Source organism: Amblyomma maculatum, chromosome 4 (assembly GCF_055883805.1).
Source record: "Amblyomma maculatum isolate TAMU_Amacu chromosome 4, ASM5588380v1, whole genome shotgun sequence".
In the NCBI taxonomy this organism is placed as follows: Eukaryota; Metazoa; Arthropoda; class Arachnida; order Ixodida; family Ixodidae; genus Amblyomma; species Amblyomma maculatum.
The window spans coordinates 17909089-17930498 of record NC_139347.1 but is presented as its reverse complement, the minus strand read 5'-3'; the positions used below and the strand labels follow the sequence as shown (position 1 = coordinate 17930498).

General features: G+C 44.1%; 1 protein-coding gene across 1 annotated transcript in view; it reads left to right on the top strand.

Moving 5' to 3' along the window:
• The first annotated feature begins 1728 nt into the window (after nt 1–1728).
• Nucleotides 1729–21410, top strand: part of LOC146190346 (uncharacterized) — a 40189-nt gene continuing 20507 nt past the window's right edge. Inside the window, exons 1-3 of the mRNA XM_084599789.1 lie at nt 1729–1798; nt 17901–17950; nt 21039–21054. Coding sequence (XP_084455915.1) covers nt 17912–17950; nt 21039–21054 — 55 coding nt within the window. The 5' untranslated portion in view covers nt 1729–1798; nt 17901–17911. The remainder of the gene's footprint in view (nt 1799–17900; nt 17951–21038; nt 21055–21410) is intronic.

Sequence of the window (21410 nt, the reverse complement as noted above, 5' to 3'; positions counted from 1 at the left end):
CTTAGTCTTCTGCATATTGATTTTCAAGCCTACCTTTCTACTTTTTCTGTCTAGGTCATCAATCATTATTTGCAGTTCATCCCCCGAGTTGCTTAGCAAGGCAATGTCATCAGCAAATCGCAGATTACTGAGGTATTCTCCATCTACCCTTATCCCTAACTGCTCCCATTCCAAGTCTCTGAATACTTCCTCTAAACAAGCTGTGAATAGTACTGGGGAGATTGTGTCTCCTTGCCTAACACCTTTCTTTATGGGAATTTTGTTACTTTCTTTATGCAGAACTATGGTTGCTGTGCAGCCACTATATATATCTTCCAGCACTTTCACGTACGGCTCGTCTACCCCCTGATTTCGCAATGCCTGCATCACCGCCGAGGTTTCAACTGATCGTTCCTTGTACTTTGGTCTTAAGGGTCATGATGTGCTAAAGAGGGCGAGTAAAGTGCAGATTTCTCCTTCCACGAAAACAGTTGTCTTTAAATTACACACCGAAGGTCTACCTGTTAACACATGGCTCCACTGAAAAAATATTTTTGTATCTTCCGTAAGCTGCCATCTGTGTGATGTGCCTGAAACAATTAAACGCTGTTTAATTTATTGCAAAGATGCGATTATGTTTTGGGATGTGCTGCAAAGAACTCTAAAGAAAGACTTTGTTCCAAATTCGTACAGTTTGAAGTATCTTGCTGTTACACAATCGGATTACGAACCATATGACATGTTTTCCTTATTGAACTTCATAGCTTATGGAAGACACGCATGTTGGATCGCAACATTGAACCTGCTGTTCCATCTAGACTCCATTTTAGCAGAATGATGCTGCACCTGAAGGACATTTATGAAGAAAATGACTTTAAACCTCACCGGTTTCTGCTGGTGGCATGGTGTTTATATTTGTCTGCCTTTTAGGTATTTGTTCTGTTGCGCAGCTCAGCAACGGCTGAGTGCTTGTAAATAGTCTGTGCACATAACCATTTTTGTACATAACCACGTGTAATAAATACCATCTCAGAAAAGCAAAACCCGGGTCGTGGTGGTAAAGCGCTGGGCTCGGCATCCAAGAGATGAAGGTTCGATTCCCCGGTGGGAGGCAAAGTTTATTAATTCATTCAAGTACCGGTTCAATGAGCCGCCGCAAGAGCGTGACACTTTTGCCTATGACGACGATGAGCCATTGAAGGCTTTCGCCTTAGAAATTGTTTCTGCACAAACAGTGCTTTGGCCAATTGTATTTAACTGGTGCACTGTGCATATCCCGTGTAAAGGTTCTTGTTTTTTTTTTCTCTTTTTTACTGTTCAAAACCATTTTGTGATTCTTTTATGATGAGGAAATATCAACGCCTGGAAGATAACTTCGTCTACGGCGTGGGTCTCTTCCTCTCCTAAGGTCTCCTCTGACGTTATTGAATTTGGAGAGAGGTATAAAGTAACATAATTCACATGAGAGGGGAAAGCCGAATCATGGGTTTAGAAGGTTATTGATAGTGTCTTCATCAAGTGTCTCTTACTGAGGCCCACTACAGAAATGTGGTGCTAATCAAATAATATTTAAATGTCACAGTTTACATACATCAATCACTGTCGGAAAGTTCCAGCTGAAAGATAACTTGCCCTTTCTATGCTGCAGGCAGACCATACATTTTGATGAGCACATAATAACTTTCTGCGAAAAAATAAACAAGGCACAGAATACTGATAAAAATATATAGACAAGCTCTACCCCTCTTATAAAATTCTTTCTCTTAAGTTCGTTGCCACGAGGTCCGACAAGGAGGCTTGCGGAGCCACCGAGTTCGAAGTAAGTTCCTACTTTCAATGGCTTTTCTCCAGTATTTCGACTGTTTGTTCTATCCCTGTAATGTGGACAGTAGGAAGTTCAGCGACGTCTAAAATTCTGAAACTGGCAATTGCGAAATCATGGAGCAACATTGTTGATTACTGTGTTTTACTAGACAACGCCAGGTCACTTCTTAGAGCAATAAATTCTATTTCGTTCTGTTATTTAACTTGCACGACGTTTTCGTAAACAGGCGCATAGAGATTTCCCCTTGTCAAAGCGCTACTGCTGCGGCCGGACTTGAAACTGCGACATCGAGCCAAAATTATGGCGGTTTAAGCATGGCTTGAACCTAGTGATACGGGCGAAAGCTGTGATTGTTGCAACGATATCTGTAACACCGCCTTTTCAATCCGCGATTTTGAAACGAAAGCTTCTCTACGCTAGGCTGAGGCTGATAAAACTTTATTCACAATAAGTGGGAGGAATAGAGGAAGTCAGCTAGCGTGCCACAGGCCATGGAGACTTTTGGCAACGCCGGCCAATTCGACGGCCTTGAACTGAATGCCAGTGTCATCGCTGGACTTTAGCTTGTTCCAAGCTTCTTTAGAAGGATCAGGCAAGAGTTCTGAGGGAGGCTTATGGGCTTTGCATGCCCAGATCATATGCTCGAAGTATTCATCGCACAAGCTTCACTTTGACCTTCAAGTCACCTTGACAGATAGTTCGCAAGCCGACCCAACGTTTTGACACGTGGGCTTGACTTCGTCTGGTCAGCGCGATCGTCACTGGGAGGGGGTGGGGGGTTAAACACGCTTTTGGGTGTTTAAAGCTAGGGAGGAGGGAGGGTGGAGGATAAAGAAGTAGGACAAGGAGTGAAAGAATGTTTCTTCAGTATGAATTTCCGAGCCTGGAACTGGTCGTTCCGTAGTCTGAAAAAGAAAATAAAAAGCGGCAGCAGCAGGAAAAATACCATAAGGGGTGGATGATGAGTCAACACCTGAAGAAGGTTGATGTTGACACGCTTTTTTTGAGGGGATAGGCATTCCAAGGAGGTGTAGGAGGAAAGACATTCCAAAGGGTCCTGATAAAGAATACAGCTGCGGGACCACTTGGAACGCCTCCCTCATTGTGACCCTTTAAAATGCTTCCCCTCTTCCCCTCCCCTCCTTTATGGCACAAAATATTAAAAAGGAAGCATGGTTCATGTGTGTGAAGAGCTTTCGTGTCATACCCTTAACGGTGGAGCTGAGTGTCCGCCTAAATGTTTTATCACCGAACCTCAAAACATTTTCCATTTTGTAACCATTAAACCTTATTTTCAAGAGAGCTGGGCTTAGCTGCGACGTACGCGAGGTCTACGGAGTCCATGGCAGTCTATATTTTTGGCAAGAATTCAGTACCTTTGCACAGAGTGCGATGTCGAATAGACCGCTTCAAAATAGAACAAAGTAACCAGTGTGGTCCTCTAGAATGGATTTGTTTTCCTTTTCTCTACCTTACCATCTGAAGTGCGCGTAACTTTACATATTTGAAAACCCACAGCTTGCGGCCTAGATAACGGCCGTATACATCACATCAGTGAACTTACAGGAGTCATCGTCGAAGCCTTTTCTCATATTTTAAATGTAATTTTTAAGATTGGCATGTTTCTCAATTAGTTAAAATAGAGCAAAATTATGCCTATATATATATACAGAGACAAAGCCCTTGTAACAAACTGCAGGACCATTCCCATTTTTCCTCCATTCAGTAAAGTGATAGAAATACTAATTATAGAGCATCTCGTTAACTACAAAAAAAAATTAGTCTATTACCGCCAAGGAAGTTCGGTTTTCTCCTAAAATATTCGGTTATCTTGGTTTTGATAGCACTTACTGATAAATGCAAGACGGAAAATAATGGAAAAACCTTGGTAGAATCCGTCGTGGTCGATTTCATTAAAGCATTCGATGCCATTGATTATGACACACCTTTTTTAAACTGTCTTCAGATCGCGTGTCGGGTTCCTCCCTAGAATTAATTACCCATGACTGATTTACTGAATCGACAAAAAGTAGTGGCCATATCATGAGTTAATTCCGAATCAAAGACCATTATTATAGGTGTTCCTAGATTGGCTCTATTTTCGGCACTCTGATTTTTAATTTATATAACTGATTTACATATTTATAATTTAAATGTTTTATAAGAGGTTACGGGGATGTATTAGGTAGAACTTGCGCTGCGAGGGGTAGAACTCGGCGCATAGACTTGAAGAGTCGTTGAGCATTCACACTGTCTGCGTCGTCGTTTCTGGAACAGTTGTTGTTGTTGTCCAAATAACTTATGGCACATACCCACAGAGGGAGATCGGCCAAGAATTGGGTAGCAAAGAATTTTTTTTTTTTCATTTTGCCCGCGATCCTCTGTGGTCGTCTTCGTCGTCTGTGACCACACCACTTCGTCGTCCACGCGTTCCCCGGTAACATTATGCCCCTCGGCAAAAAGGCACCGTCCCGGTGCGTGTTAGGCTTGCGGTGTAGAGGGGGAATAATATGGCCTGAGGCGGGCCACATGCACTATTTCAGAAGTGGGTACAGCGGACGGTGACTTTGAGCGGAGCGGCATAATCTCATAAGTTACGTCAGCCACTGGGCGTAATACACGATACGGACCTGTGTAGTGGGGCAGAAGGTTTTCGCACCATCCCACACAGCGGGACGGGAGCCGGAGCAATACCAGAGATCCGGGAGGATATGGAACATCACGGTGGTTAACGGGGAGAAGGAAAAGAACGAACAGAGCGAACTTTGTCGGGATCGGGTTGCACGCCGGTGGCATTCACCAAATGACCAAGGCCCAGGCGGGAGAGCAGAGATGGTGCAGTCTGTGAGAGGGGACAAGGTAGCAAGGGATATTCTTTCGGGGAGAACTTGGGTCGACAAACAGAAGTTCAGGACAGGAAGTTAGGCGCTATTTTGGGTAACGCGGACGATAAGCTGGGGAAGAACGACATTGCGGCGAAGAAAGACCTCGGTGATGAGGCAAGCAACAAGCCGCTTTCTCAGGGGCCTTTTCTTCCGGGGACTTTTTTTTTCCTCAGCCGAATCTTCCGGGGACGCTCTTTTCGGGGTCGTTTTTACCCATACCTGTCAGCTGCCAGCTACAGCTTGTCAATGCCATGCTCCTAATTTTTCGCTCGCAAGACCAACGCCTGCGGACGGCCGCCGACGATATATTTTTTGTGAACAGGGCTTTTAACGCTATGGCCTCGCTTCAAGTAGACAGAGCAACACAACGTACCAGCGCCGCTTATTGCTATCAATATAATATCGAAAATCACAATTTCATGACTTACTCACTATCTATCTACACACTCGCTGGAAGCCTCTTGTAACGCCTGTTTCGGGCGGATCGAGGGCGTGTCACCTTTTTAGGTCCCCATATTGAAGGCAAACAGTGTACATGGAGTGCACTCTAATGCCAACCCTTTCGCTTCTCTTAATACGTTAAAGGATAACGTATAATTTTGCTAATATTTTATTTAGGTAGCTGAGTGCATTAAGTTTTCAGTGCAAACAAGCTTAGATGAAAAGCCAAGCTTGAGACGAGTGCTAAGAAGTTGGCACGTTTAGTCACGGATGGCGCCAGTGAGCTCCAGCTTGCAGACGGCCAAGTAGAACGTGCCGTATACACAAGCAATCTTGTATGATGAGATACTGCTGGAGGGGCGGCTGCGCCATTCCTCATGAGGACTTTGGACGTTTGCTACATGCCCAGATTTCTCGCTTTATTCTTATTTCAATGCAATTAAGCAAGAATACCTCTCAGTCCCCTTCGCCGAGAAAAATATTGCAGAACATCAAAAAGTAATCGATGGATTTTTCGCGATACACACTCGACCGAGAAAAACACTTTCTGAACAAACTATACGCTCGCACTGAAACTCCACAGAGATGAGGAGTTCAACCGTCAGAAGGGCTTATAAATGCTTTCGTAGTCACTATATTTTTGCAAATACAAGTTTTTACAATAAAGCTGGTTGGCTCGTCTCAATGCGGGCACTGAACAATCCCTTCAATTTCCTTGGTAATAAAACGCTAACTCTATCCATTGGTTTTGCAGGGAAAATACATTAACCGGGCGATGACTGAAAGGTTTCTCCGCGGTCAGATTTATCGCGTTCGAGCGTTCGGTAGGACGGCCATGAACAATGAGAGCGAAGCGATCCCTTCTCTTCCTTTCTTTATTTTATTTCTTTTTTGAACAATTGCGTGTGTTCCCCACAACTGCTTCGTCATCGTCGTCCTGTACAACTTAAGTCTCGAAAGCATATGCACATACGTCCCAATCGTGTTTTTTTTTCTCTGTTTAGCGCACGGTTAAAATGAAGATTAGAGCTCTCTTATGCAATTGCAGGCCGAGATAACAAACCAGCGTCCGCAGGAGCTTCCTGTGTCTTCGATAATGATGACCGCACACATTTGCGATGATGCCCCTAGCGCCTGTTGCTTTCCCCGGTCAAGACTATTGCATTGCGGGAGCATGGCTGTGCTGAAACCGGCTAAAACGTTGGGCGTTGCTCGGCTGTAGCATGTGTGCGCGTAAAGTTTACACGCCACGCCCGGGACATGAGTTATAGTTTTGAGTGAAAGGGGAGTTAGGGAGAAACTTGTGAATTTCTAGAGCTTTCAAGTTCAACTGGGGACTGCAGTGGCGAAGACACCAGCAGCATGGACCATCGTTTCGAGCTGCGGCAAGCGTCAATAGGCCGACGTATAGTTCCAGTGCCATTTTCGCCAAACATTACTGTCAAAAATGATTTCGCATTGCCGGTGCGACGAGCTAGCCGACGATTGACGTCGGCGAAGGCTGAGTGGCTGGCCTCAAACGCTCAGACACATGCAATGTATATCCTGAGAGTGGAAATTTACATATTTGAAGAGACGAACAACTACGAGCAGTGAACGGTTGGGGAAATGGCATACTATTGCTGCGCGGTGTTAAGGTAAAGATCCGTTCACGCCATCGTGGTTTCAAAACACAAGCATGATGCAGTTCGGCCTTGTTTCTGTTATTCATTTCTGTGGGGGGCGAAATTCAAAGGTCCAATCTGCTTCAGCAAACGTTTTTTTCAAAAATGCGGATAGCGGTGCTAACGTACTAAAAAGGTACAAATCTCGGGAATATGTGTATGATGACACAGGAAGTTTTTACCTCGCCGCAAGTTAGATGAACACAGCGAAATAGCAGCCCAACGATTTAAGCTCAGATAAACAAAATCGCAATAGCACTGGAAAAACCTAACAGACAAAAAACTATGATGCGCGTTTTGTTGAGTGGGAAATTATAACGAGCCTTTTGGAAAACCTTGCTAGACGAGGAAACAATATGTTGATCTTGAATTTAACTCTCGCGCACTACTAGCCTAGGTTTGATAGCGTGAAGCTGAATATATTAACATTTCACTAATACATTAACGAACAGGCCATTTCTAGAGAATATGAATGCTGGTTTAAGAAAGACGAAACTTTGCTTCTAATCAGCTGTTAAGTTAATAAGTGTTCAGTAGAGCCAGCTTTCAGTTTCATTGAGTGGAATAACGATACGAACAAGTGCTAACAAAACCAATTCATGTAGTTTTTATGGTATTCCGGGCCGTTAAGCAAGCCGTACTGTTAGCTGAGATGAAAGGTGAAAGTCTACATGCCATCAAACCAAAACGTCAGCAAATCTACCACATGTATAGTCGAACAGTATATGATTCGTTAGAGGAAGCTTGCAAAAAGTTCACGGAAAAGGATAACAACCGTTTGTTTACCGCTACATGGAGCGGGGTCAGTGGAGGAGGAGCACGCCAGAGAGCTTTGAAAAGACTCGCAAAGAACGCGTCAGCCTTAGATGTTTGTCGCTTTTTTTTTTTCTGGGCACCCTTCAGTTTTTCGTTTATTTGCATTAGCGCCAGTCGTGATGCCCCGCATCGGTCATGTCCTTTTTATGAGCCGTTAATGCTAACAATATTGTTTAACACAACCCTCCTCCCCTCTTTCAGGTCAACCAGAATATTTTTGAAAAAATCGCGCAGAGAGCAGCTAGCATTCCTTTTTATTGCATCTTTCATAAAACATAAGTGTCCAAACAAAAGCGGCCGTTAATTAGGTCGGTAAATTTAGGAATATCAGTGTCATTCAAAACATGACTTCTAAGATGATGAAGAGATTGCCTTTTACCGTTTGCACACTATTAGGGGCCATATTTCTTTTTTTTTTTTTTTTAGATATTTACACGGGCTACGCTTGTACGAAAGCTGCATGCCTTTCCAAGTTGAAGTAAGAAAAAAGAAGTTATTTCATATAAAACCGGTCCATCCGCACCAATACCTGGCGCCTCCTTGCTGATAGTGGCCGCTGCTTGGTTCTGTCTCTTCATCAGCCTCGCAAAAGCATATAATACGCCCCCCCCCCCCCCCCCCCCCTGAGGTCTGTATGGGCAAGTTGGGTAGGCGAAACCACTATAATACCCATGAGTGCTTCCAATAGATCTATTCTATAGGTGCTTCCAATAGATGCTTGCTTCTATTGGGAGCAAGAGTGCTTCGAATAGATGAGGTGGGCAAGCCCAAATTAGGCTTGATGCTGTTTATCCCATTTGGGCATAATGTAGGCGTGGCAAAGACTATCTGAGCAATTATTTCCACATCAGGCCTTTAAGAGTCCCTTTTAGTGAACTTTAGGGCAGATGCAAAGCAAATTGGGGCTTTGCGCAGAAAAAACCGAGGCTAACCTAAATGGGGCTGCCCACTCAAAAGCCCAATAGGTCCCGGATTTACCTGCAAGAGCTTAAAAGGGGCATGCCCGCACGTTACATACCTGGGTTCCTATTGGGGTAATCGACGGCAGGTTCGACAGAACTGTGGACTTTAGGTAAAAACTTCCTGAGCTATCCTAAATGGGGCTGCCCACCCTAAAGCTCGATAGGTAACGCTTGGGTTCTGGCGGGGCTGGAAAGTGGCCATACCCGCTAGCTGTCCACATCGGTTTCTTGCAAGGCGCGATGCGACGCAATTGTAGGCATTAAGCATATAAGTAGAAGAAGGGCTTGCTCAAGGGGAGGCTGCCCACACAAAAGCCGAAAAGGCCACGCATAGGCCATGGTGAGGCTAAAAACGGACATGCCAGCATGTTGTATACAGGTGCTTTTTTTTGGGTTACTTGTGGGCGAATACAGCATAATATTCGGGTTCCTTGGCGTAAAATTAAGATGAGGAAAATTTAAGCTTCTCAAGTAAGGCCGCAGTGGGTCCCTAATTGGCTGTAGCCGGGATTAACACTCCGAAACTTCTTGATCCTATCTTGAGTGGTGTCATTTTATTTATGTAATTCTGATAACACGCGCCAATAATTGCCTCTTCTGAAGGTTTCGGACAACAATTAAAAGCATATTATGCCGTTACTAAAGGCTGTATCTGATTGAGTCTGGTAACTATGGCAATTATGCAATATATATTTGTGTTATCAGCGCGCGCACAGAATCAGAAAAAAAAAATGAAAGAGATAGGAAGATAAGATGATCTCTTTCATTTTTAGTGCTTATATGCGCTCTGCTGTTAAAAGGAATCGCAACCAACTAGCCCGGTAGATCGTGTTATTCAGTATTGGCAGAAAAAAATTGGCAATGGCTTAGCTTGTTGAAGCTTGGATATCAGAAGCGAAAACCTTGGGTGCGCTTTTCATTTCTTCGCCGCTGTTCAGGCAATAGACAATGCGTAGTTGTTTGATCGTCTTCGCTCATTTCGCTGCTCTCAATGGCCGTGGACGCGGCCAAAAGCCGCTTTAAGCTTCTTTTCTGCGTCGTTTAGAGAGGCGTTCCTTCCGTTCTTCGGGTGTTTCGGCCGTTCGCTTAGCTTTGAGCTTTTCATCGCTGCTTATCAGCCAACTCCTAAGCTAGCACTTCTGGATCGGTAGATTTTCTGCGTCGTCTAGCAGCAGCCACACTCTCTTCTCCTTCCATGGCGAGTGCGCACGCCTGTTCTCTGGCAAGCGCAGTTATAGCCCTCCTTGCGCATGTGTAGTAACTGCAGTAAATACGCGGCTGCTACAAAAGGTCAAATGATGGCGAGGAGGCGAGCGCGCAGAAGCAGCGGCGGCGCACATGCGCAGTAGCGCGCGGCTGCGGCGAAAGATCAGGCGACGCAATCGGCTCTGGTGACGGCGGCCACCTGCGCTGCGCGTGACGTCACTTGGTTTCTCGCATGCGCAGAATATGACTCTGTAGCATGCAACCCACGCGAAGCTTGGCTCCGACCCTCGTAGTGAAGCTTTTCACTTCAAAATCGGAAAATCGGAAAACTTCGGATCACTTCCCTGCGATGAGGCGAAAGGTGGTGAGGCGCCTGGTCGTCCGAAACCCTCCACTATGACACCTCTTTCTCTCTGGTTTAAGGCTATGGCCTTTAATGGCTCATGCCCGCGGATCGTGTCCGTCCGTTCGTCCATAACGCTTTCATTACGTGGGAGGCGGTAGCTGGCAGCTGCCGTGGCCGAACACTAACTGGACGTAGGGCTTCCTGACATTACGTTTGGCAGGAGCTGCCAACTCGGGCCTCTACTTTCATATGGGAGGGTGATATCAGAATCAGCCTTGCAAAGCCCTTGCATTCAAGTTATCCCTATGGCACGCAGGCACGTTCATACGGCTCGGTTGAAGAGTGACTTTATACGTGGGCTGGTAGCTTACGCTGTCGCGTCATCGCGAAGGTGGGAGCGAAAACAGAGAGAAAGAGGTGCCGCAGTGGAAGGCTTCGGACCACAGAGCAATAGGCTTTCGCCTCATCGCAGTTTAGTGATCCAAAGTGCCCCCTAGAAGTTTTTTCACTCCCACCTTCGCGATGAGGCGACAGCGTAACCTATCAGTCAACATATAAAGACCCAATTGAACCGATCCGTATGAACGTCCCTGCGTGGCCTAGGGATAACGTGAATGCAAGGGCCTTGTCAGGCTGATTCAGCTATCACCCTCCCATATGAAAGGAGATGCCCAAGCAGGCAGCTCCTGCCAAGCCTGATCTCAGGAAGCCCTACGTCCAGTTAGGGCTCGGCAGTGTCAGCTGCCAGCTACCACCTCCCACGCAACGAAAGCGTTAAAGACGGACGGACGGACGCGATCCGCGAGCATGAGCCCAAAAAGGCTATCGCCTTAATATGCAGCAGTAAGGATTCTGCATTGCGGGGTCGTACTGGACTACCTCCGAATCTTCCCCGCGCCATTACTATTCGACACTGCGCCGAAAGGAAATTTTCATTCCAGTGGACAATGCGGGCCAGCCCATATTGTTATAGGGTTGGAAATACGCTCCTGAGGCGCCTGTACACATGGACTTCACCGGACGGTCTGTACAGGAATCAGATCGATTATATTATTTGCCGGCAGAGATGGGGAAGCGCTATACAAGCAGTAAAAACAAGGCCTGGGGCCGATTGTGGCACCGATCATCAGATTCTTGTTACCAAATTTAAGCTTCGATTGAGGAAAACGCAGAAAACTAGAAGGCCTTTCAGATATGATCTAGATCAAGTTCCATTAGAATATGCTGTGGAAGTGAGGAATCGATTTCAAGAATTAGATCTAGAAGACAAAGAGACCGAAGAGATGTGGACTGATGTTCGTGATATAATACAAGAAGTTGCTACTAAGGTAGTTCCAAAGCAAAATAAGTGCAAGAAAGCAATCTGGTTATCTGAAGAGGCTTTGCAAATAGCTGAGGAAAGGAGGATGACAAAAGTTATGGGGGAAAGAGAAAGATACAAGGTTCTCAATGCGGATTTTCAGAAAATAGCAAGGAGAGAACATACAGTGCCAAGCCGTTGAGGACAACAGCCAATTAAGGAACACAAGAGCTCTGTATAAGACAATCAAAGATATCAAAGGAAGCTTCTGTGCTAAGCTGGGCGTGATAAAGGACAAACGAGGCAAGGACCTCACTGAAACCGCAGAGATAAAGAAGAGGTGACAGGAATACACAGAAGAACTGTACAAGAAGGACCCGAATGTGCAAACCCAACATAAGACGGTTGTGATCACTGATCTCGAGCCGGGCATCCTGAAGAGTGAAGTTGAATGGGCTTTAGCCAGCCTTGCTAAGAACAAAGCTAGCGGAATTGATGGCATTCCAGCTGAGTTGCTTCAAAACCTCAACCATGACGCTGTTAACATTCTGCATACATTATGTCAGAAGATTTGGACAACCCTGCAGTGGCCACAGGATTGGAGGAGGTCAGTTTACATCCCCATTCCAAAGAAAGGCAGTGCCAAAGATTGTTCCAACTACCGCACGATCGCGCTTATTTCGCATGCTAGCAAGGTGATGTTGAAAATCCTCCAAGGTAGGCTGCAGCGGTATGTGGATCGGGAGCTTCCGGACGTGCAAGCTGGGTTTCGCAAGGGCAGAGGAACTAGAGACCAAGTTGCCAACCTTCGGTGGATCATGGAAAAAGCAAGAGAGTTCCAGAAACCCATATACTTCTGCTTTACTGATTATGCGAAAGCGTTTGACTGCGTAGATCACAGCAGATTGTGGCAAGCTCTCTAAGAGATTGGAGTTCCAATTCACCTCATCTGTCTCCTCAGGAACCTTTATGAAGGGCAAGAGGCCACAGTTAGAACTGGGCATGGTCTTACTGATTGGTTTCCGATTGAGAAAGGAGTGAGGCAAGGCTGCATACTGTCGCCCTGCCTATTTAACCTATATGCAGAGTGCATCATGAGGAAGGCCGGTCTGGACGAGTCTTCAGCTGGAGTGAAGATTGCTGGAAAACGTATCAACAACCTTAGATATGCGGATGATACCACTTTAATGGCAGAAAGTGAAGCGGAACTCCAGAGACTTCTGATGCGCGTACAAGAAGAGAGTGAGAAGTTTGGACTTAAAGTGAACATTAAAAAGACAAAGATCATGGCGTCTTGCCCTATCAAGTCCTGGAGCATCAAGGGACAAGAAGTGGAAGCTGTGACAGATTTTCTCTTCTTGGGCTCTAAGATTACCTCGGAAGGAGACTGCAGTCATGAAATTAGGAGACGCCTGCTTCTGGGAAAGAGATCAATGGTTAGCCTTGACCGCCTAGTAAAGAGCAGAGACATTAGTCTGCCAACCAAGATCCGTATAACTCGTGCTATGGTCTTTCCAGTTGTGATGTATGGATGCGAGGGTTGGACTGTGAAAAAGGCTGACCACCGAAGAATTGACGCATTTGAATTGTGGTGCTGGCGAAGACTCTTGAGAGTTCCTTGGACTGCCAGAAGATCAAATCAGTCGATATTGTCAACCATAAACCCTGACTGCTCATTAGAGGGTAAAATTCTAAAGTTAAAGCTCAGCTGCTTTGGACATCTGATGAGAAGAGAGGAGTCGCTGGAGAAAGATTTGATGTTGGGAAAGGTTGAGGGTCGCCGGAGAAGGGGTAGGCAGCGAGCGCGATGGTTAGATGGCATCCTCGAGGCACTGCAGATGAAGTTATGTGATGTTAGGAAGATAGTGAGAGACCGGAAAGCATGGCGTGACATGGTCCATAGGGTCACGAAGAGTCGGACACGACTGAACGACTGAACTGAACTGATGTTGCTGAGTACAGAATAGCACGTAAAAAATATATGAGAAGGGTTCAATGCTGCTGATCCGAATATGGAGCGAAAGCATTAGCTGCGGGTGAACGAGCGTTCTTATTCTTCTTTTTCGTCTTCTGTTAGGCACAGCACCGGCTCAGGGACTACGGACACGGACACGGCACACAACGACGAGCGGTTAGACCTGGCGTAGTATTGCTTTCGCAATAAAATAGTGCTCAGTGTTTCATACTTCATTAATAGATTGTAGGCAGCCCTGAAAATGACAACTTCCACCCATGAGGCCAGCATGTGGGCCAGCCCAAATCGGGCTTATCTTCGTAGAGCCCGCGCCGGTACTTTTTAGGTATTGGAGGTGCTAACCGACATGAACATTAAAGCACTGATCAAAGTAGCGGCACCCACCTGTACAAAAGTAGAATTTATTTTTTATTTGGTGATACTGCCCCCATTCGGCTATTAGTGCAGAATGTGGATAGCCCGGGCCTTTCGGGTGAGCTCGTGCGGACCCCATGCGGGATTTCCAACTCGTGCCTAGAATTGTCCCGCCTTGGCTAACTCCTAAGCCAAGATCGGTCCCAATTAGTGCCCGAGTGGGCATCCCTATCTGGCTCTTCACTTTGTTGTCGCTCGACTTCGTAGGCGTTTCTACGGTTTTTATGCGGAATACTGCGTTTGGCAGTGCTTTGTATCCGTTATAGTAGCCTGCAACTGTGTGATGGCGCCCTACGTGCCATTCAGTGGAAATTGTAGGCCAAATGATTCTGACATCATAAAAGCGAACACATGAAGGTGCAAAACGACCACACGCCATACTAATAGCAATAGAGCAAGGAAACAGAAGCATTCGTGATTTCAAAGAAAAGGGGTTTAGGATTAAAACGTATTTATGGTTTCTATTTAGCCTGATAAGTTTTTCAAAACCTAAGCAAAAGAGAATATCTTTTCAATATTAAATAAATACTAGCTGAAACGCAACGTGCCAACGAAATCTATGAACTATCGATACTACCATTTCACATGGTCAAATATTTAGGGGAACCCCCAAGATGGAGTAGGTTTCACTGACATCCACCCAAGCGCAATGAGTCAATGTCAAGGAGTAATTACTCTCTTATTAGAAACATACTCCAGCTTGGGAGATTCCCCTGAATTAACCGATAGCCGCTGAGGGTAACAAACTGGATTCCAAGAGAAGGAAAGCGTAGCAGGGGGCGGCAGAAAGTTAGGTGGGCGGATGAGATTAAGAAGTTCGCAGGGGTCAAGTGGATGCAGCTAGCACAGAACCGGGATAAGTGGAGAAATATGGGAGAGGCCTTCGCTCTGCAGTGGGTATAATCAGGCTGCTGCTGCTGCTGCTGATGATGATGATCATTCCACTTCGAGTTATAGGGTCTGCTACCATAGGTTCTGCTAACCGTCCTGGTTAGCTCAGTCGGTAGAGTGACTGCCCTGGAAAGGCGATGGAGCCGGTTTCAATTCCCGGATCAGGACGAACTACGTTTCTGAGAAAGCCGTATAACTTGTAGCCGTATGGCTGCGCTTGGGTGGATGTCAATGAGTAATTACTCCGTTAAAACCATTTCACATGCAACATGATTTTTGTATTACCTTTTTATGCCACAGTAATGAGTAAGCTGGTTTTCTTCTTTATCAATTCCGACTAGCTCTGCGTTGATGTTAGATAGACGCACTAACCTCTGTGGCACGTTAAACGTTTTAGAAAATGGCATAAACACTACCGGGTCAGATATTTTCATTGTGTCGGTGTGCTCATGCATGCTCCGACGACCGACACAGATTTAGAAATAGGCAGCGGCAGCATGTTCTCAGGCTGCTTGCAGTCCCATTCGGAGAGCATGCATATTGGCACGTCGCGTTTTAAAGCCATATTTAACATAAGATATTGGTCCTGGTGAACTTATTAATTATGAACAAACAAATGCTCTTACGCCTATGGATCAACACGGCTTATTCTAGCTTCAATACCGACAATTTGTCACCATATGGCATCACCTTTGTCATCTCTTTGCCCGCGTTGTGTGTGTTTTCGTTCAAATACTTTTTCAGAGTCATATGGTACATGGTGATTGAAGTACTTGTACAATATGCTCGAAGGAAAGAAGCCGGCAGTTGGACAGGGAAGAGAAAGCGTATGGTTTTTCTTAATCTAAATTTTGCTATTGAGCTCGATAGCGACCTCAATAAGGTCGATATCAAAATATAAATAAAAGATTGGCAGTAGCTTAGCTCTGATATGCCTCGATATACGTAGCGTAAAGCGTAAAGCGCCCGCGGCAGTGCGCTCTGGGAAGTTTTAGTCTTCCGGGCTTCTCTCGCGGCCGCTTTGAGAAAGCGTCTTGTGACGGTACATCGTGCGCCCCTTGTCGAGCACAACCAGCATTTCACTGAACGCATTAAAGTTCACCGGCGTTCTATAATTCGTCTACAGGAAAGGAAAGGCGCACTATCTGTCACTCTCGAAATCTCGCTATCCTTCTCACTGTAGAAAAGGGGAATTATGAGCAGCGTTTAACGATCCAGGGCGTGGTGCAGTGGTAAAGCGCTGGGCTGGGAATCGAAGGGATAGAGGCTCGATTCCCCGGTTTACAATCTATTTTTTTAAGTATCGATCCAATGGTGATTAGGCATGAGACTTCTGGTTGGTCGCTTCGAATTTGGCGGCTCTCGCGCATGCGCATAACGGGCGGCACAGACACGCGAAACTCTGCTCTGATCCGCGTAGTGTAGCTTTAGGATACAAAAGAAAAGCGTATGTTTTCCTTTCCCTGGCTGAATGCTGACTTCTTTCCTTTGTCTATAATAACAAGCCCCTCATTTCCCCTTCAATTCTCTCCACAATATACCATCACATAGGGTGCCCAACCCTGTATGACAGCATGTATAAGTAGTCTTTAAACCCAAGCTTTAAATACCACTTGCGGGCCCTGGCGGCGGGACAAGGTGCCTTAGCGAACATTCAACGCTTGATGTGGACCGTGAGCGGACTGTAGAGTTCCACATTTCGCGCACGTTTACATCGACAAACTGTTGTATCTTCACCACGGTGGGAACAAAATAACTGACACATGAACTATAGAAGGGCTTTTTGTTTTAGTATTTAGAGCGTTTTTTTATATACGAGAACTGTGGATAATACGAACACCAACCAAGTGACATTATCTATGTGCAGGAGTGAGGGTTGCCGTTGGTGGCAACTTTGCTCCAAATTGGCAACTTTACAACCATCGCTGGGGACGAAAATTTTATGTTGACTCCCTGGAAATTTTCTCGCTATTTTGAACGTGTATTTTAGCATATATACAGGCCATTTGTTTTGTAACTGCAGATAGAGTAGCAAGTGAGCATTATGATGATCTAATTGCCAAACTTTGGTCCCATGTTCTAGGTCTCGGTGGAGGATGCGCACGCATTTCCTTTCCGTCCGCGCGCCTGGTGTGCATTCAGCATCCTTAGGAGCGCTTAGGGAGCCTACGTGCGCACGTGGCGTGACTGGATGCGCATCTAGACTCCATATGCGCTGGAACATAGCGGGAATAAAAAGCACTCTGTCAGGGTCGTGTGTTAAGCCAATGATTGAACTAGGAGGAATCGAGGAGGGCTGGAAGGCATTTTTCGGTCCACAGGAAAATTCGGACCCTTTCTCATATTAAAATGTATACCCAATTCGCACAATAGTGATTATGAGAATTTATCAATACTGACTTTTTTGATCGATATTCATGAAAAGGAATGTAAAAACGCAATAAAGCAAGAAATGCATTGTTACCTGGAAGTCACGCACATGATTAAACTTGATGTTTGAATTTCTTGTGGAGAGCAGCATATGATGCAACGACAGCTTTGGCGAATATCTTTTCCCACAGCTTACGCAACGCGTATATGGTTCGTCACTCTCAGTTTCGAATAATAATACCGAGCGCGTGTTCTCTTCAACGAACTTTGCAAAAAGAGTTCTAATAAAAAACGAGGCTGGACCTGCGAATCAAGCTCCATTTAACGGTTCAAAGAAAGATATGTGTATCGTTGGCTAGCTAGTGGTTGTTATAATATATCAAAATTACTCTGGCATGGATACTACCATTCCAGAAAAAATATCGTTTGCACTAAAAAATGATTTGTTTGCCGTGTACGGCTGGCAAGATGACCAAGCAAGAATATGCAAAGATTTGCGCTATTTTCTTTTCTTTCTGCGCTGATTCAAAACACTATTATTTATAGCAAAAACACACGTATTTATAACAAACATGGTAAGCGTAATATTGCTTTTGCTTCCTTTAGCTAGAAATTTTGCGCTATATTGAAATTACTTAGTTTTTTTGGCTCCTACTGGAATCTGGTCAATGTCAGCGGACCTCGGAAACTTCTATTGCCATATATTTTTCCATTCCATATTTCATAAAATGTCTGCAGTAATGCTTAGCTAAAAGATTAAGTCGACACATCGAACGGGTTTAGAAGTAAAATGGACAACCAATAACTTTTTTTTCTCGTTCTATAGTTTTCAGGACGATGTACCGAAATGTGGCTGTGGGCCTTCTTTTTCTATTCGTAAGTATCATGATGTGTGGAGTCTTCTTTCCGCTGACACGTACTGAGTAGACAGGGGTCAAATGGATATAAAGTGAGATATATTGAGGAAGTTGGAGTGGTTAATGGAGAAATTTAGCTTGAAAAATAGTGTGCAAAAGTCATGAAGAGGCTAAAATAGTGTTGCGCTTCATTACTATCATTTCCACATATATTTCTAGAATTATGAACACCTAAACATTTCGTTTCCGTAAAAAGATTGCGCAAGGTGACTAAGACTATATCAGGGCATTTTACTGCTCACATTTGATGGCCCGATTTACAATTGTAGAAATTTCAAACTATAACTTAGCATCAGTGCAGGAAATATGAGTCGAGGATAAATCCTTGTGCTTAATCATAAATAAAAATAATTGTCAATATATTTTCCTTCATTTCTGGTCTTCTTTGGTTTTGAGTCGTAAAGTTATACGTCCCAGAGCGACATCATCTAAGAAAAGTTTTTGGGGAAGGCTCCTAAAATATATATTACCTACCCTGTTTAAAGTGGTCCAAGTGTGCACAATACAATAACGTGTCATGTTTTGCTTTTATCGAAAATCGGCCGCCGTGACCAGAAATGAATTCGTGTCGTCTAGATCAGCAGCCGAGCGTCCTTATCACTCTGCCATATTTATGACTTTAAGACCATAAAATTACGAAGTCCAGGGTCGCCCCTTGAGATACTGTATCTCAAGAAGCGCTCCTAGTCCGAAGATTTCATTTTGCTTGCATGGGATGACCACGCTCTTGACGAGCGCCATACACTACCGATGACTCTCTGGCACAATGCTTGGTTATTTGCTGGATTGTATGTTTCCAAGGGTGCTTCAAAAATTTTAAAGCTGTAGGTTTGAGGCCCTTGTTCAGCGAAAAACCTGGCGTTGTCCCGTTGGCGCCTAGCGTCTTCGTAAAGAACTCTTGGTCGGTCGACAGGGTCGTGACATCACAGCCATAGAATTCGTGTGAGAATTTTACAGACCCCAAAACGCGAACATAATGTTGTGCGTGGAATAAGAACGAACAAAAAAATGCCAAATGCATTTTGAATTAGCGTCGTCACATGTCTCAAATGATTCAACTAGAGAGAAATATCACTGTTAAACAAAAAGGTCAGAAACTTCAGGTTCCAGCCGGAGCCGGACCCATGAACTTTTGCTTGCAAGCCAGGGATGCTAATTTGACCCCACAAGGCACGCTAGTGCGGCATAGAATGTTTTTATGTATATGGCGTAGTATCCTTGTGCTGCAGTATCTTACGACTCTATGCTAATGAGTATGCTATGCATTTAAAGAAGATTGCAGGTCTCTATCGAGCCTTATCCTTAAGGCAGAGCTGAAGGTCTTCCTAATTTTTTGTTATGGGCCGTAAAAATATGAACTTTAGTAACTTTTCCGTGACTTTTCCGTGACTTTTCCGTGACTTTTATTTCCTTGTTTCTTTGTTCTGCAAGCTTCTTGCCATAAATATTCGTAAGCTTCATTTGGCAAAGTAGATTTTAGAAATTATATTCGAGAAGTTGCTAATTCGCAAGATTGGAACTTATTCTTTCTCGAAGCTTGTACTAATCAATGGTTGTGGTGGTCATTACTTTTTTAAGTGATACGTATTTATGAATCTTTGGGAGCATTCTTAACGCTTCTGTGGCCAGCCATATATTGGGACGTTGTGTTCCCCTTCGCCTGTAAAATATGCGTGTTCTGCGTCTAAATATTCGATATGGAATGCAATGAACAACACTGCGAATCAACCCCCGCACGACACACCGGAGGTCATTCTAAAGAAAAGAAAACAAAAGTGTTTTTCTTCCGTCTTTTTGGGCGTAGAATGTATAGCCCATGTCTACTGCACCGCTGTCCTCTCGTCCAAAGAATAGACTTTTCCGACTCTAGTCTCACCGGTCGCGTTTTGATGCGGCGTCGATAGTAGTAGTAGTAGTAGTAGTAGTAGTAGTAGTAGTAGTAGTAGTAGTAGTAGTAGTAGTAGTAGTAGTAGTAGTAGTAGTAGTAGTAGTAGTAGTAGTAGTAGTAGTAGTAGTAGTAGTAGTAGTAATAATAATAATAATAATAATAATAATAATAATAATAATAATAATAATAATAATAATAATAATAATAATAATAATAATAATAATAATAATAATAATAATAATAATAATAATAATAATAATAATTTATTGCCATCATATTTCATTACAAACTCAACAGGCACGTCTAAGCCACAAGCGGCTTGTAGGACGTGGTGCGGCAAGTTGGCGCGGCAATACACAGTTTTGTTATTGTATTTAAAATACAACCCCTTTAAAATTAAAAAGAACATGCACACCTGGTGCTGAGACTTATTGATTTGAGGCAAGTGTGCGTCCTGAAATGTGCACAATATGTGGTCTTTTTAGTTTTTTAGTCAGCTTGGTCTTAAAAAAATATAGCTTTTATGAATTATAATGGCGGTATTGAGGGCTTTCGCTTTGAGAACTTGTAGATAACGACTGGCTATCGCTAGCAATTGCAATGTCACAATAAGGCCTGTGCTATCACAGTCACTATGATGATCAACTTCAGCATCTCACGGGGGCGAAACTTTAGTAGTAGTAGGTGGACTGCGAGGAAGGAGAGGGAAAGAGCCCATTATGCTAAGCTTCAGCGCAAAAAACAAATTTTCAAGCATATGCCGCTCAGCTGCGGTAAGTGCAGGCTGTTAGTATATGTTTCTGCTCTTTCTTATCTACAAATATTGTCTCTTTGTGTGAGAGGGAAAAGGAGATTGCAATTGCAAAGGAATGGTGTGATGTATTTACTTATGCCTGCACCTACGCTTTACATAAGACTCGACAATAATGGAGGGTGTCTTGCTTTCCAAAATCGCACGTTTTTGATAGTAATGATGGAAGGAAAATATTACGTTACTCAGCTTTGAGCAAACTGAAATGTAAAATGAGTTTGCAAAAAAATAAAAAAAATAAAAACATTGTGTCTATTGAGTTAATTAGAGTATTTCATTAGCTATGCCTTCAGGATGATACTGATGTATGCTGTTCTGACGCATTTGCGGATATTTTTTTTTTTGCAGGTTTCGCTAAAAGAAGGTGAGAAATTTATATATTAAAAAAACATGCTATGTGAAACTTTTCACATGAGTCAAAAAGCAGTTCAATTTTCTTCGTTCATTTTCGAAATGGTAGCTGTATCAGAGACCATTTTTTTTTTAATGCGCGGCGCCAACATCATAATAAGCCGCAGCCAAAACCTTGGCAGGTCACCTGCTCCCTAAAAAGTGTCGACTGTATGGCTTTGCGATGGCGGTTGGGAGGAAGCATAGAGTGAGGTAGTGATATATAATTATTTTTTGCACTTCGTCACCCACAGCTTGCAAACAACCTGGATTTTTTAGTCGTTTCATTAAAAAGATGGTTTCTGTAACGCAATATTCCTTGTAGACGAG